Source organism: Spinacia oleracea, chromosome 1 (assembly GCF_020520425.1).
Source record: "Spinacia oleracea cultivar Varoflay chromosome 1, BTI_SOV_V1, whole genome shotgun sequence".
Classification (NCBI taxonomy): Eukaryota; Viridiplantae; Streptophyta; class Magnoliopsida; order Caryophyllales; family Amaranthaceae; genus Spinacia; species Spinacia oleracea.
In genome coordinates, this window is record NC_079487.1 from 107,302,475 (window position 1) to 107,318,487 (window position 16,013).

General features: G+C 37.2%; 3 protein-coding genes and 2 non-coding genes across 6 annotated transcripts; 3 read left to right on the plus strand and 2 right to left on the minus strand.

The window, feature by feature from the left end:
• Positions 1 to 329: 329 nt before the first annotated feature.
• Positions 330 to 4,375, plus strand: LOC110788392 (uncharacterized). The gene is made up of 2 exons (XM_021993039.2): positions 330 to 638; positions 1,848 to 4,375. Exons 1-2 carry the CDS (start codon positions 576 to 578, stop codon positions 4,128 to 4,130), a joined length of 2,346 nt encoding a protein of 781 aa, XP_021848731.1. The 5' UTR covers positions 330 to 575; the 3' UTR covers positions 4,131 to 4,375.
• A 328-nt stretch (positions 4,376 to 4,703) lies between these two features.
• LOC110788402 (uncharacterized) lies at positions 4,704 to 5,692 on the minus strand. Its single transcript, XM_021993051.2, has one exon. It carries the CDS (start codon positions 5,613 to 5,615, stop codon positions 5,007 to 5,009), a length of 609 nt encoding a protein of 202 aa, XP_021848743.1. The 5' UTR covers positions 5,616 to 5,692; the 3' UTR covers positions 4,704 to 5,006.
• Positions 5,693 to 6,881: 1,189 nt separating this feature from the next.
• Positions 6,882 to 6,953, plus strand: TRNAQ-CUG (transfer RNA glutamine (anticodon CUG)). The gene has a single exon. It is a non-coding gene; the product is annotated as a tRNA-Gln (tRNA).
• Positions 6,954 to 7,205: 252 nt separating this feature from the next.
• LOC110788391 (E3 ubiquitin-protein ligase KEG) lies at positions 7,206 to 14,096 on the minus strand. 2 transcript variants are annotated; one of them, XM_021993038.2, is made up of 5 exons: positions 13,660 to 14,096; positions 11,484 to 11,851; positions 11,297 to 11,388; positions 10,728 to 11,201; positions 7,206 to 8,457 (listed from the first exon to the last, which is right to left on the minus strand). In XM_021993038.2, the coding sequence occupies exons 2-5, from the start codon at positions 11,844 to 11,846 to the stop codon at positions 7,542 to 7,544; spliced, it is 1,845 nt and encodes a 614-aa protein (XP_021848730.2). In that variant the 5' UTR covers positions 11,847 to 11,851; positions 13,660 to 14,096; the 3' UTR covers positions 7,206 to 7,541. The 2 variants fall into 2 exon arrangements, with proteins under 2 accessions (XP_021848730.2, XP_056694817.1); XM_056838839.1 differs by lacking the exon at positions 13,660 to 14,096 and adding an exon at positions 12,232 to 13,537.
• Positions 14,097 to 15,745: 1,649 nt separating this feature from the next.
• On the plus strand, positions 15,746 to 15,826 carry TRNAL-AAG (transfer RNA leucine (anticodon AAG)). Its single transcript has one exon. It is a non-coding gene; the product is annotated as a tRNA-Leu (tRNA).
• The last annotated feature ends 187 nt before the right edge of the window (positions 15,827 to 16,013 follow it).

The following is a 16,013-nucleotide window of genomic DNA, read 5'->3' on the forward strand; positions in this document are numbered from 1 at the left end:
TAGTTATAAATTTGGCCCGGCCTAAAAATAGTCCAAAAAGTCTGATATTTTAGTCCCGAAATAGCGGACTTGGGCACAATTTTTGGTCTTAATCTTGACCTGGCCCGTCCCGTCCCAACATAACGGCCTGAGTTTTATGCCTCAACTCGACCCGGCTCAAACCTAGGCCAGCCCGCCATTTGATCAGTTCTGCCTTAATCTAACTTATACCTTGTCGACTTATATGTCGTACTCACGAGTCAAACATGGGTAGTCCTTATCGGTGGTGAATCCTTTATGGTAATTGGTTAGCCATACATAATATACGTACTAGAATTATCCTTTGCCGACCTGCACCTAAAACTAAAACACCTGTGAAAAATCTGTTGGTAAAACAAAGGCCACAGCCCCAAAGCCAAACACACCCCCTATTAAAACTGCGCCTTTTCCTTCCTTTCCTTCCCATTACCCTGCAATTGCAAGATTCTGTAAAATATTTTAGCTTGATTTTCTCTCTCGTTTTCTTGGTGATTGATTAGCTCTTGTGGGATAAATGAACACGAACTTTTGATTGAAATGTGCTCAAAAGCCGAGCAATGGGATTCTCTGCTAATCTTCTCCCCCATGTTCCAGCTTCTTATCGCCGCCATTATTTCAAGGTATATATTCCTATTTTTACCCCCTTTTTTCAGCTGTTTGTTTCAATATTTTAGCTATATGATCTGTTTTTCATCTAATTTGTTGCAATTTTTCTCATTATTTATGTTATTAGTGACCCAATATAGGTTTAAGTTTTAAAGTTTTATTCTTTAATGGATTTGTGATTATGGATTAATTGGGATTTTAATTGAGATTATGGGGTTTTCGCGATTGTAGTGAACATTAAATTTGATAAGGATTTTACTATTATTTTGTTGGTATGCTCCTGATTTCGGGTTAGTGTTTGATTTTGTTAATAATTTGTTTGTAATTGGGTGGAAGTTGATTTGAAGTATGATGATGTTCGAGGGAAAATGGCGACTGTTTCATTGATCAATGGTGAATTGGTGATTGATATTATCCGGCCATAATTTAAAGGTTTTGGGTTTTAGTGATTGAATGGGGATTGGGAGAAGGTGAAATTTTTTCGTTAGAGAATTTGAAATTATGACATATCATTGGTCTAGAATGGGTTGTTTTGGACCTAATTGTGCTGTGATGGTTGAAGGGTTTGATGGAGGTTTGGTTGAATATTGAGTAATCTTTGTTGCCGTGTAAAGGGTTGTTAAGTGATCTGAAAAGTGAAAACACAGAGTATGTTCTATATCAGGACTTGAAGAAGAAGCAAATATGCAGTCGAAACACTCACCCTTTATTCCTCTCCCCTTCGAGTGGTGGCGAGTCTGGTGACTCTAGTGAGGACCACTGGTGAGTGGTGATTCCCAAAGTTGTGTCACCCTATCATAAGTCCCTTATATACCTGCCTTTTATTGGGGATCAATATAGGTGTAGGTTTGTAGGAGGATGGAGGCTTGTGCTCTAGGTTGCTCTATGAGTTTATGACCTTTGATTATGTGCTTTCTGTGAAGATGGTATCCTGCAAACCTAATAGGGTATCCAGAAAAGACTAAGCATTCCAATGCCAGGTTCTTTTAATTTAGTTCATTACTTTTGATGAGTCTGAGTGACAAAATTTTAGGGGTCATTATTTACCAACCTGTTCTTATAAGTTGTCCCTTTGTATAACAAAACAAAAATTTACCGGGATACACCACTGAATATATGATTCTGATCCGTCTAATTTTCTAGCTAAGTTTGTGCTTTGACATTTGTGGAATAAACTCAGTGCCGTTCTCCTAAATCTTTTGTTTTTTTATGCATCCCTGCAGTTTTGCTCTCTTAGGGTCCGTGAAAGTCACAGGTCATTATCATTTGTAACAACGACAAAGTGCTATGGTCTTCATGGCATCAATTCGATCTTGGGAGACAGGATATCCAGCATCAACAACAATGGGACACCTGAACCTGCAACGGCTCTCCTGGAGCGGTTGTTTGCACAGACACAGAAGTTGGAAGAACACTTGAATGGGAATTCTCATTTTTTCCAAGATGTTGATCCAGACTTTAACCTTGAAAATCTCGAGTCTGGTATTGAGGCTGCTCTAAAAGCCTTGAGGAAGAAGGAGGAGGATCTACAAGAAGCAGAAAGAATGGTGATGTTGGAACATGCTGAATTGAATCAAGCAAAGGAGGAATTAGAGCGTCGAGAGAAGGAAATTGCAGCAGCTTTTTCCAAACAGGAGAAATTGGAGGAGGAGTTACGACAGGCTAATTTGAAGTTAGTTTCACAGGCAAGGCATGTAGAAGATATGAAATTGCTATTGAAGGAAAGAGAACAGGAGATTGCTGCAGCACAGTCCGTATTGCTGTTGAAACAAGATGAAATGGATAAAATGAGGTGTGAATTGACACGAAAGAATGAAGAAGCTGCCAAGAATGCAATGCAGCTTATATCCAAAGCTCAGCTCTTGGACGAAGCCAACGACGTTGTGAAAAAGCAAGATATTGAAATTCAGGAACTTGGAAATGTTCTCCACGGAAAACAACAGGAGATGGAAGAATTGTTAAGTACGCAACAGCTTGAAGGAGAGAAGTTAAAGGCTGCGGAGACCAAGTTGGAGAAACAGACAATGGAGTGGTTGCAAGCACAGGAAGACCTCAAAAAGCTTGGTGAGGAGGCATCCAAGCACGTAGATGAGAGCAAGGAAACTATGAAAGATTTTAGGAGAGTTAAAAGGCTTCTTGCTGATGTGAGATCTGAGTTGGTCTCATCCCAAAAGTCATGGGTTACCTCAAGACAGAAAATGGAGGAACAAGAGCTGGTTCTTGAGAAGCAACGGCTGGAACTGGAAGAGCAACAGGAAACAATTGTGTCTTACATGAGTAGTCTGAAAAGTGCCCAACTAGAAATAGAAAATGAACGAGGAAAGCTCAGAGTTGCAGAGGCTCTGAATAAGGAATTTGAGCTGGATCTATCATTGAAGAGGGGTCTATTGCAGAATCTACTGGGGGAATTGGATGAGGAGAAGTGTTCTTTGCAAAAAGTAACCAGTGAAGTGTCTACTCTTCGAGAGGAGCTGAATATGAAGAGCAGTGAATTTGAAGAAAACAACAATCTTCTGGAAGTGAAGGAAAAAGAATTGGTAGAGGCTAAACTAGAAATTCAGCAGTTAATATCTGAACAGAAGTCTCTCATGCTCATCCTGCAAGAGAGAGACTTGGAGCTCAATACCGCGAAGAAGAGATTGGAGGAAGTGAATGCAGAGGTAGCAGAGCTAAAATTGCTCTTGAATAAAAAGGAAGATCAGCTTATCCTGGCCACTGGCATGCTTAAAGAAAAAGATGATTTCGCCGAGGCAATGCAGCATGAGTTAGATGATGCAAGAGTAAAGGCTTCTGAAGCTGAATCTGTTGTTGGAAGAATTGTAGATCTGACTAAGGAATTGGTAATCTCAACAAAGGAGGGAAGTCTCTACACATCAAGTGACTTGGAAAAGTTTCCATCTCAATTCTTAGGAAATAGTGGTGAAGATTATAGGTTACAGAAAATACAGCTGGAGGCTGAACTTGAATCGACTAAAGAGAATCTTAAGGCGAAGGAGATGGAACTTCTGGCTTCACAGAGGAAACTCGCAATCAAAGATGAGGAGCTGGAAATGGTACTTGAAAGATTAGAAGAAAAGGACAGAGAATTGAAAGAATTAGAGGAAAGGCGTAGAGATGCAGATGATTTGAATAAGCTCTCTATCTTGGCAAATGAGAGTGTAGACGACTTATCTATTGAGAAGCTTCAACTGGAAGCTGCTCAGCTTGAAGTCGAGGCTGCGACTAGTGCTTTGCATAAACTTGCAGAAATGAGCAGAGAGCTCCTCAATAAAGCTAGCTTGAGCATTGATTCTGATCTTGAGGTAAATGTCTTCCCTCAAAATGGGTTTGGCTCTGATTCGTGCGTGGTTGAAGAAAGTGTCCCTCTACAAAATGGGCCTGAACCTGACTCAAATTTGGTTGAAAGTAACGAGTGCCTAACAGAGATTACATTTGAAGTTGCCCGTCTTTCAGCTTTAACAGAAAGGTTAGTCCAAGAAGCTGGTGTTGTCAGTGCTGCAACCTAATAGCAGCATCGATTATTTGATTTTGGTGTTATGGTTGGTATTTGTGTGTAAATATGCATATTTTTAGAAAATTCAGATTGTTTATAAGTTGAAATTCTATTTTATTTTGACTAGAATACTGGTTAGTTCTTAGTAGTTTGTGGAATTGTGGTATGGCAGCGTTGTCTCATTCTTGTTCAAATGTTCTATTTGAAGTATTACAGACCCAGTACTTGTGCCAATTTAAGGCATCTTGTTCTGTTGAAGTCTGAAATTTGTGTGGTACCTCTGTTTTTCCAGCTTACCAAATACTCATTTGAGAATACTTGCTTTTTTTTTTTGCTAATTGCTATGGATGACGACTAACCTTGAACTAATTTATCTGTTGGTACTCTGTATGATTATAGCCGAGTTGGTGTTAGCTAGCTTCGTTGGTAAAGTCATGAGTCTGTTGTGTGTTTGTGGGTACACGCCTACGTTTATTTAGCTTTATTGGTGAAGTCTTTTGAAATCGTGTTTGCAAAGTTGCTGTCTTTGCTTGAACTTCATTAATCTTTTTCACCCATGGGTGTCAATTCCAAATCCTAAAATCGAACTATCATTTGTGAATTGATGTACATGTTAATTAATTTAATGATATGAAATCTGTTGTTAGATAATCTCAGATAGCTTTTAAAGTACCCAGAGCAAAATAAAAGATCTGAGAACCAGAGACAAGTTTCACAACATAATAACCACACTTTGATACTGTTTTATAAACTTAAATTGCACATAAAAAACAGGGGAACTACCAAGCTTATGACAATTCTAACGACGGTCTTAACCCAGCTCAAACCCGGGTAACTTTTATTTAAACTCTGGGAATTCCGTCCTTACCCGAGCTCTTCAATCCAGCGGTTACATGGGAGTAATATTGGGAGTAATACTGGGACTAAATTCGGGTAAAAATTCGGGTATACTCCATCCCCACAGATCATCAACAGGAAAGATCTCAGACAAAGGCAACTTCAAAATGGTAACATCTCCAAAGATAGGATGAGGAAAACCTGGAACATTCAAGGTGTGATAGAAGGGACGATCTGCAGAATTACCTATGATAACTTGGTCTAAGATATCAGTAAATATACGAGCACAGACATCAGTAAGGTAGTATTTAATACCATTTACAGTAGCAGGTTTATCTGCGTGCATCATGTCTAAAGGAATGTTATCCCCCATGATAGCTGTAGTGAAGGGTGTTTGGGTAATAGCAGGCATGGGTTGATCAGCAGCTAGTGAATTCAAGCACAACCTTGCTTCATCTGCTACCTTGTTAACAACAAAGTTTGGTGCCCTTAAAAGCCTTGTAACAAGGCAAGGGAGACTGTTGTCTTCCAACCAAAACCAGAATGCCATTGCTAGCATTGTTTCTGCTGGATCGCGAGATAAGTGCATCACTAAATGCACAAACAAAGAGCGATCTACAGCGTGATATTGGTGAAGATCTAAAAGGGGGATGCTTGGCATTGTTTTTAATCTTTGAGCAATGATGGATAGATGGATGGATGGATGGATGGTTGTGAGAGTTAGATTGTCTAGCACTAGCAGGGGTTAAATAGAGGGGGAGATATATATGTAACGTTTATTTCAAATGTTAGACCTGTTGCGTCTTACAGTATAAGCTGAATCTAAGGTGTTGTTTGGTTGGCATAGGAAGTAAAATTTTGCATAAAATGCAAATTCATAGGAAATGAGTTCTTTAATAGAGGAGGATCTGTAACGTTTATTTCAAATGTTAGACACGAGGTAAGTGATTCTTAACTCTTGAATACATCTTGCAGTACAAGCCAAATCTAAGTTTCACGCGTAACATGTTGATAAAAACAGCTTATCTGGAAGAAAATTTAAGATTTCAACGATTTCTGTTCTATTTTTATGCGAGAATCCGGCTAAATCAACGGAAAAGGGGAAGTTTTTTATTTTACATTTCATGAAAATTGAATAAGCATAATTTAATGTACAAAGAATGTAAAAGTAGAAAGCCAGTTAATGAAAGAGGCTTGTCTACAATCTCTCAAATTAGAGAACTTATTGTACATTAAAAAGCAAGCCTAAGATAAGTTTAAGGGTTTAACACACAACACATTGATAGGGAAAAAAAAGCTTTGTGTTTGGAAGGAAGTTGAAGATTATTCACAATATTTTAAGCGAAAATCTTGCGAAAGTAATTTCAAGATTATCAATATCAACTTTTAAAACTTTAAGCGAAAATCACGCTGAAATGACTTTAAGATCATGCACAATGTACGTTTTATGCGAGAATCTCGTATGAGTAGTTTCTTTTTGTTGTCTGTGTGTGTTTAAGACGGGCTACATGCCAAATTGGAAAATGCTAGAGAACTATCAAGACATAAATGCAATAGCATATAGTATAATTTTCATGCTAACTATTTTTTCGCCCGAGTAACGCTCTAAATTATTTCGCATTATATTATTGTGAATTTAAAATTTATTCAAAAATAATATTTTTTTAATATATTCATATACTCGTATTCAACAGCCGGTACTATATTATTAGTATACATTTTTTTTAAAAGGACATGTAATGTGCACTTTCAAGTAAAAAAAAATATCATAAATGTATTTTCTATGTATTTGTCATTTGGTTGTTTAATTTGTGTGGAGACTAAGAGTGAGGATAATAATATGTAACGCAATGAAGAATTTCATTTGAAACACTCCATACTTCAACGACTATATATTTACAGTTTACGTTGATCACTATCAAGAAATGGTCCCATGGTCTAGTGGTTAGGACACCAGACTCTGAATCTGGTAACCCGAGTTCAAGTCTCGGTGGGACCTAATTTTTCAATATTTTTTGACATTTCTGGTTTTTTGAACCCTTCATTTTGCGCTACTGAGCTCCATTTCTCGTCTCTAGAAGGTTGTTTTCTTACACAACAGTCAATGGCCTACAGAATGAAGTTGAACTAACATTGCGTCACTGTCATTAAATTGTTACTGTCTTCGAACAATAGGTTTATGACAGCATTCATTACATAGACAACCTGTGGTGAATTCTTGAGTCATCATTTTCTAGACTACATACAAAACTCGATTAAAACAGACATTTTTAGATAAATAAATAAATGGGACGTGATTAAAATAGGGCGTATTTACAACTTTACATAGATGGAACTGAACAAGTTGATTGAAATAGACATATTTACAAATATGAACTGGAAAAGGTGTTATGAAGTGATCCCCAGAAGCGGAAGCTATACAGTTTTTAAAAAGGCACTCCACACTTCTAAGAAGATCGATCTGTTCAGCTGAGAAAATAGAAATAAAAGGATAGACAGCTTGGTTGATGAATGATGATCGCCTCACACCCGCCGTTGTAAAAGCCATTTTTACAGGTTAAAGTTACAAATTATTATTCTCTGAAAATTATTTAGTCCACAGAAGGGGAAAACCAGGCTGTGATTTGCCGGAATCATCAACTACCTGATCATCTCTTTCTGCAGTTTTCTCTCTCTTCATGTTCGGTTTAGCTATCTTCTTCCCAACAATAAGTCCCACTTTCATGGCAGTAAATAGACCTAAAGCAACAAGAAGAGGTCTTACAGCCCAGTGGATATCCTCAAAATGCTGATATTTCTTCAGGACTCCTTGACAGGAACTGAAAGAGACCACTTCAACTTCAGCCGGGTCAGCCAAGAACCGGTCTTTTTTCTGAATAAATGGGAATCTTCCTGGAAAGTCTACTGTAAGACACCCATTTGGGTGAATATGTATGATCTTCCCGGTAGCCCATGTTTCCCTCTTCCTTGGCCACTCAAAACGAGGTTTAAAGACATTGGCTTTAACTCGCACAAATTGGCTCACGTGATAAGGCTTCGCCATCTGGAGCTCCGAATGTTTACCTTTCCATAATGTTTCCAATCCAATGAATGCAACAGCTGCAGTTCCATCACGGTGTATGGAATAAAGGATTCCAACTCGTGAATGCTGTTTTTGCTCCTCCCTTAGACGCACCCAATCTCCAGCAGCAAAGCCGTGGGTGACCCGCTCTAATGTGGATGTCCGGACTCTTAGTGGGTCGTGGATTCCTCGTACCCTTACTAAGACAGAGGCATCCTGATCATTATTACTGCCTTCTAAGCCAACTACTTTTCCCTCTGGAATAATCATGTTTTCAGATTTGGAGGTGTTTGGTGCCTTTCTGGACCTCACTATGTCCCCTTCCTGAAGAGTATCCTTCGAAAGAAACCACTCGGTATAATAGTGCTGGTTTGGCCTGCCACTATTGGTTTTACTCCTCAGAATAAAAGTTGTCTCGTCATTCATAATTGCATCCTGCGAGCTGCAAATCACTACAGATTAAAAAAGGCTTTGTACTATTCGACTTATTTTGACTTATTTCAGATAAAATAAGTTTTTTCCGGACATTTTCACACACAAATAAGTTTTTTTCAGATAAAATATAAGTTCAGACAAAATAAGACCAATAGAACGGAGCCGAAATGCAAGGATTCGCAACAAAGACTAGAAAAAGAAGATCTGGATGGCTCAAATTGCCAAATATCCAGAAAATATCGTATGCAACAACCACCACATCATTTCTCATATTTTCAGCAGGTGCATCCTTGATCCTTGTAAAATCTAATGCCCAATGTGCCAATGTTTTTTGTTTGAACATACCACAATCCTGTCCCCATTCTTGTGTCATCTGCAGAAACTAACAACGCCAATCCTCCTCTTTTTTTTCCCCTTCCCGCGCTTTTTGTTTACTTAGCAATTAGCATATTGACTTTCTAAAAGCAGACAGGTCGTTCTGTGATTGCTACAGATGTGAATTGCATTAGAATGAAGTTAAAAACTCAGTAATAAGGCTTATTCAGAAGCTAGAGAAAACCAAGCGAACATCTTGGGTGTAAGTCAGGTCCTAAAGAGCCAAAGATAGAGACTTTAAAAGGTTCTACAAGTAACCAAGAGATAAGTAGGTTTCAGGAGTAGTGAAACCATGTTTGCTTCCTTTTCAACCCTCTAATTCAAACTTCAAGAATTAATACACTAATATTAGCGGGGAGCAGATGAATATATATAATATTGCGCAGAACCAAGGGATTCTACAATGCCTTTTGATCAAGCTAGTCAAGCCTTGTGATGAAAAAGAAAATTTCTCGTCAATATTCAGAATTTAACCCCAATCCGCTTTCATAATAAATCGGGTTTTCGCAAGGTGATATTCCCTGGACTTTAACAGGAAAACAGAGGGATTGAAGGACAATCAAGTCATCTTATGCCTTTCTCTGTTGAAAAATACCTTGTATAGCTGTAAAATGGATCATCATTCAGCGCTTTTACTGTTTTACAACCTAAAGTGACTTCTCAATTCAGATTCAGCTTTACCAAATGTGGTTACAGAATTAAGCTACCAATAAATGATTCTTCCACAAGCTACTCAACTGAGTCCATCTCACTCACTCATGGATCTTCCTAATACATCATAAGCGGGAAAATGTCAGTGATGGCTAACTGGAGTAAAAATCAACCTTGAGACAATTCATTTCTCCCACAATGGAAACCCATAGCAGTTCTAGAAGGAACGTTGAATAATACTTAACTAACAGAAAACTTCTCAACTTCTAAGACAATCTTATCTATTGTAACAGTAAACTTCTCAACTTCTAACAAGGTCCACAATGTTTTTGCTTAACTAACTGTAAACTTCTAACACAATCTCATGCTCAGCTATCAAAATTGTATGCCATGCTTAGGTGCCTGAAAAGTGTAACAACTAACAAGCGGAATAAAAGCCCTAATGCCTTAATTGTTGAATATGTGGATCTTAACTTCAATTCCTATCTAGCGTTAGCAAGTGGTGAGTCCGCTCTCTTACTCCCATGTCTAACCCGTATTATGTGTCCGTACCCAAGTCGAGTCGATACAGGTACGTCTGGGGTAATGTGGGCCCATGGCGAGTACGAGCATCACAGCTATGCTGGATCAGCTAACCCTTGCCTTGCTAAGGGGATGGGGGAGGAAAAATCAACCAAGGGAAGTGACAGTGAGAAATTTCAGTGGCAAAACTGAGCCCACCAATTACCGAAAAATGGAAAAAGAACATTTCTTTACAGTGAAAAAGTCTAGTTGCGTGCTTCAACATTATAGGCAGGTTGAAATAAAATCCAAGTGATCATTTATAAAATTAAGAAAGAGTAGTTACTGCAGATATGAAAGTCAAAGGCATGATCTTAGTCCCTTTAAGCAATAATTTCACAGGCACATGAATCCAAATTGATTACTGACTCTCTTGCATGAAGCCAACTTAACTTAAAAGACGCAAATGTTGGAGGATCCCACTAATCACTACTAGTTCTCCTCTACTGTTTCACTAAAGTCTAAATACTCTAAAATCTAATGAAACCACTGTTTTAGCTGAATTTTAGGAACATTGACTTCCGATTAATAGAAAGCACTGGTTTCATGCAAGATCAGGTAAAGAACTAAAAATTTCATACTCCGTATCACATTACTCACATATACATTGGTGTCAAAAATTCCATCAGAAAAAAGAACCAGATTAGGACAAAGTTTAGTTTTCCTCGTAAAAAGGCAAAGAGGACTGACCTTTTGAATGCCTGCAAGATGTCTGTCATCAGAGGGCGATTTCGAAAGTCAAATTCAAAGCAACCAGATAGGACATTCTCAATCTCAGGAGGAAGACCACCTGGTATATGAGGTTTTTCTTGATTTAGAACAACTGAACGATAGATTTGCTGAACTGATCTCCCACACCAAGGTTGATCACCTGTCAACATCTCCAAGATACTGCACCCGTATCCCCAAGAGTCACTCTCAGATGATACTGGACCTCTTGCCTCTGGCTCCCACTGTTCGGGAGCCATGTAGTTTGGGCTTCCCATTCTCAGGGACATATCTGAGTTTGACAATGATAGTCCCAGAAGAAGATAGGGAACTCCAAAATCCCCTAATATCGCCTCATCATTCTCATCAAGAAGGAAGTTAGAAGGTTTGAGGTTGAGAACCAGAATTTCTTGGGAGTGCACTTCCATGACTGCTTGCGCTATGTTAATTCCATACCTACATATATATCAACATGCGATGAGAATAACTACTACAACGGCATCATATTCTCAATCTTTTGACTTTCATCGGCCACCTTGCACCTATATTACCTCAAGACATCAGGCAATGAAAGTTTCCCTCCTTTAGAACGAGCTAACTTGTCCCCAACTGATCCCTCATAGAATTTCATGACAATGCTTATCTGTTGAATTGCAACAAGGTGACAGATATGCAACAAGAATGCCTAGTTGACGCAGAATTTAAGTTTTTTCTAACACTAAATATATATATTCTTACCTTCCCATTTATAACTGAAATCCCATGAAGCCAACAAACTCCTTTCATTCCATGACACTTGGGAAGGATTTCAGTAAATTTGTCTAAAAAGGCTTTCACGCTATCTTCCTTCATCAAGTTCAGCATCTTTATTGCCACTTCATGATACTCATCGTAATCTTGAGCTGACCTGTGATGGGTTGCCAACCAAATATCACCAAATGGGCCCCTACCAATTCTGTGTCTGAGTCTCAATGACGAGGGATCAATCCATGGACTAGCTTCATTTGGTGTCACTGTAACAGTTCTCATATTATCAGCATCACCTTCAAAGATCACGAATTCAAATGGAGTGGGTTGCTTTGATACAAGTTGATCAGCCATGTCTCCTGGAAAAAGCAGACGTTGTAAACAGTCACTGACGTGTATTAGTGAAGATGAACCATATTAGGTGGAATCAAGCTGCGACTAAATATTGTTAAATGCGACAATACGTAAGCAAACGCATGCACTTAACAGAATATATTTATCAACTTATCCTGAAACACTTCAAAATGTCATCACTTCCCTAGTCCATAATAAATAATTAAAAAAAAAAACCTATACATCTGCAAGAATGTAACCTGTATTCTAGACATCAGAGTCTCAGGTTTTATCTGCTTTGTAGGAGACAAAAATAACAAAGAATTTGGCATGCAGAATATAAAATTAACCAACATTCATATACTTTCTATGAAAAAAGAGGGTGGCACAATTTACTGACAATGACCTGCAATAATTTCTCTTGCCCAGCAGCCCCAAGAAAAGACCCTGACTTGGGGCTACGAAAGTCACCTCAAATACCACTAGAACCAAGGAGAGTCAGTCCCTTTCTAGTTGCTTAGTAATGCAGAGCTTTTCATCATGTTTTAATCAAAGATAAGATTAACAAATAAACAACACTACATCAGTCTTACAGGAATTTTCAGCAAGCAAAACAGCAATATATTACAATGACAACAACTTTGCCAGATTCATCCAAATCAACACATTATAGAAGACTAGCGATAAGAGGTTAGGTTACAGGTAGCGTTGCCGCCAACACATTCTCTTCATCCAACTGAAAGATAAGGTCTTTAAGATCTTTCCACCACAGCATCACAACTAGCAGTCTATTACGTGTAAAGTTCGATAATGTAACAAAATGACTGAGACAAAATAAATCAACAAGTAATGCAGAGTTTTTTATAGCATGTTTTAATTATACAATACAAGGATCAACACATAAACCACACTACCTCAGTCTCACAGGAACTTTCAGCAAGTAACAAAGCAATATATTACATTACAAGCCAGCAACTTTGCCAGATTCATCCAAGATTAACCAAACTTCCTAGTCCCTACAACACGTTATAGAAGACTAACAATTACAGGTCAGACATAATGTTGCCACCAACACATTCTCTTCACCCAATTTAAAGATTAGGTCTTTAAGAACTCTCCTACCAAAGCATCACAATTTGTAAAATTCCATATTTCCATATATAACAAAATGACTGACACAAAACAAAACCAAGCCTAGAAATATAACTTTCTTGTTATTAAATAACACAGACAGTCCAATACTCCATGCAGAAAAACTCAGATTGAGCTTGACAATGGCATCGCAACTGGTGGTAATCTTATCCCAACAATTACAGCAGAGAACAACAAAAGGGCAGTTGATGAACAAGAACAGAAACCTTTGTAAACAATAGATTAAAGATTATACAGAAAGAGACTTATGCTAATGGCCTAAAGTAGACCCTGGTATGTCACAATCGAAGAAGGGACAATAATAGACACTGTAATTCTTGTTCCTTTTTACTGTCAAGGATTTTCGTCATGAAACAGAAACTGTAAATCATATTCACAATAAAAATGATCTCAACTATTTCTCAACAATAAGCTAAAGTTAAACCAAACCATAACATATTATCAAAATTTGCAATTGACAAATCATAAATCCAGTTTTAATGTGTCTCTCAGGCTCAATAATTTTTAATTGACTCTGTCATTTTACGCCAAAAAGATCAAAAATTGTAATTGAACAAATTATAATCACGACCCACATCATAAAAAGGAAAAAATTGACAATCCCATTTGCTATAACAACAAAAATCATCAAAATAAGAGATATCCAGAAGACAAAAGGCATAAATAAGGAAGAAAAACTCACAGGAAATGACAAAAGAAACGGCGAGTAATTAGGGAAATGAAAGGGGGCAAAGAAATGAACTCAAAATTGATTATGGGATTTTCAATAACAAGGAGAATTAGAGCAGAGAGTTGAAGAATAAGATGGCACTTCTTCCATGGAAATGGGGTTGAAAACAGTTTGCCAGTTTGGTGAAACGTCAAATACAAGTAAAATCGGTGGAGTGAGAGAGTTTCAGACTTCTCCTTTGTTAAATTGATGGATTTCCGAGGCTAAGGGAGAAAATTTATGAGATTAGAGTAACAAATTGGCAATTTTGGGAATATCAGGTGGTGGTTTTTAGCTTCGGGTGGCAATCTGGTAACATGCCACTACGACAATTGCTCATCATTCATCAAGTGGAAATTTTCTTTTTTCTTGGCCATCATAATCCCATGAAAAACACAGAAAATGTTCAAATGATTTTAATAAATAGGCCATCTTTTATATTTTTAAACAGTTAGATTGACTTTTTATCGCTTTTTATGCACGCGATGCGCTTGTAATTTATTATCATGAAATAATATAATATGTTTAGGTAACGGTTTGTTAGCTTTGTGAAACGTTAGAATTAGTAGCGTTTAAAGGTTACAGGTAACGTTTAATAAATTTATAATAAAGTTTTAAACAATATACTCCGCATATAGATTTTATTGTAATATTACAGTATCAACCGTTATTTTTACTGAAAACTCATACAAGTTACCTGCTACTTTGACAGCTAGCCGTTACCCGCTACTATTCACCGCTAGTTTTTCCGAACATCAGCATTTTTTATTCTTTATGTGTTTCGTTTTGGACGTCCCTCCTTACTATTTACGTTTTAGGAGCTTCGTGCTACAATGTCTAATGTGTGTTTAGCTTCCGATGTAATAAAACTTTGTTATGTTCACCTCATTTCCACTTATTTCAAAAAAAAAAAAATTAAGTTCAAATAAGTTCAGTTAAGTTCAGGAAAAACAAGGGTTATCCAAGTACAATTTATAACTAAATAAGTTTTAACAAGTTCAGATAACTCATTTCTTTCTCTCACTTTTCTCTCTTCTGCTAGGGTTTCACTTTTCTTTATCGTTTAGGAAATTAGACTATTTTCAACCCTTCTTGTTTTTTCCATCGTTTGTTCTTCAGGTTCTGGTTTTCTTTTTCTTTTTTTTTTCCATTTTCGTTGGTTTGTTCCTCATTTATTCTTGGGGGTTTCCTAGATTTTTCTTAGGTTTGTGATTTTCATCCATGGATGATAATTTTATTTATAGGGTTTCAATAATTGAAAATGTGATTTGGACTCATACGAGTTTAACGTTTATCATCAACTCGTCGATCGGAACAATTCGTGCCTAAATTGCGAAGGACTCTACTTGGAAATTAGATGTGGAAACATTGAAAATCATTGCTCGCGTCAAGTTAGAAGCGGTGGAGTACAAGTTGTGTTTTATGATGCAAAATAGTAATTGTTGTGATTGCAACAATTATGTATTTACTTTAGATATGTGGTATACAAATTTATTTTATCGTCATAGATGTCGTATGGTTGATTATTCATGACATTGTTCTTCACTGTAAAAAATAAAATAAAATTAGACATGGCTAAAATGATTTAAATAATCACTCGGGGCATCGCCCGAACCCAAAAACTAATCTATCTATACTATATATTAAAAAGCGTTTATAAGAAAGTTTACGTGACACGTGGCACTCTGCTTATGAGTCATCGTTCGCTCCATGTACATAAAATTGTCAAACATGTTTTGCATAAGGTTTGAACCCTTGACCTTGAGTTTAAACATAAAAGCTTTTACCACTAAGCTATTAGATGTTTGATGTTACAATTGCAAAAAAAATTATACATAAGCATATGTGAATGTCATTAATGTACTAACCCGGGGCATCGCCCGGGCCAAAAAACTAGTATCTAGTTAAATAGAGAACATGTAACGCGAAACTTCATAATTCCCCTTAGTAGAGATAATGAGATCTACGCATTTGCAATTTGCAATAGCAGCTTAGCTTCTTATAGTTCAGAATACAAATTTTGGCCTCAAATAATATAATGTCAGTAAAGTAACAAAAAGTTGATATGGCCGAGTTGGTCTAAGGCGCCAGATTAAGGTTCTGGTCCGAAAGGGCGTGGGTTCAAATCCCACTGTCAACAAATTTTTTTATTATTTTTTTCTTTTTTTAAATTTATATTATTCAACCTTTTCCACTCTATCTCCATTTTTAACTCTCAATATTGATAAATTTTTGAGTGGTAGGATCTTAATCCGATTCGATCCAGTATATACTATATAGTATTTCATGATAATAAATCCCTTTTTTATTACACCTTAATAAATAGT

What these genes read in the sequence shown, in the direction of transcription:
- LOC110788392 (XM_021993039.2), top strand. Translation starts at nt 576, where the DNA reads ATGGGATTCTCTGCTAATCTTCTCCCCCATGTTCCAGCTTCTTATCGC. An exon ending in ATCGCCGCCATTATTTCAAG is followed by an intron (nt 639 to 1,847) that starts GTATATATTCCT and finishes GCATCCCTGCAG; the next exon opens with TTTTGCTCTCTTAGGGTCCG.
- LOC110788402 (XM_021993051.2), bottom strand. Translation starts at nt 5,615, where the DNA reads ATGCCAAGCATCCCCCTTTTAGATCTTCACCAATATCACGCTGTAGAT.
- LOC110788391 (XM_021993038.2), bottom strand. Translation starts at nt 11,846, where the DNA reads ATGGCTGATCAACTTGTATCAAAGCAACCCACTCCATTTGAATTCGTG. An exon ending in TTTCAGTTATAAATGGGAAG is followed by an intron (nt 11,389 to 11,483) that starts GTAAGAATATAT and finishes GCAATTCAACAG; the next exon opens with ATAAGCATTGTCATGAAATT. An exon ending in ATCTTGCAGGCATTCAAAAG is followed by an intron (nt 8,458 to 10,727) that starts GTCAGTCCTCTT and finishes AGTGATTTGCAG; the next exon opens with CTCGCAGGATGCAATTATGA.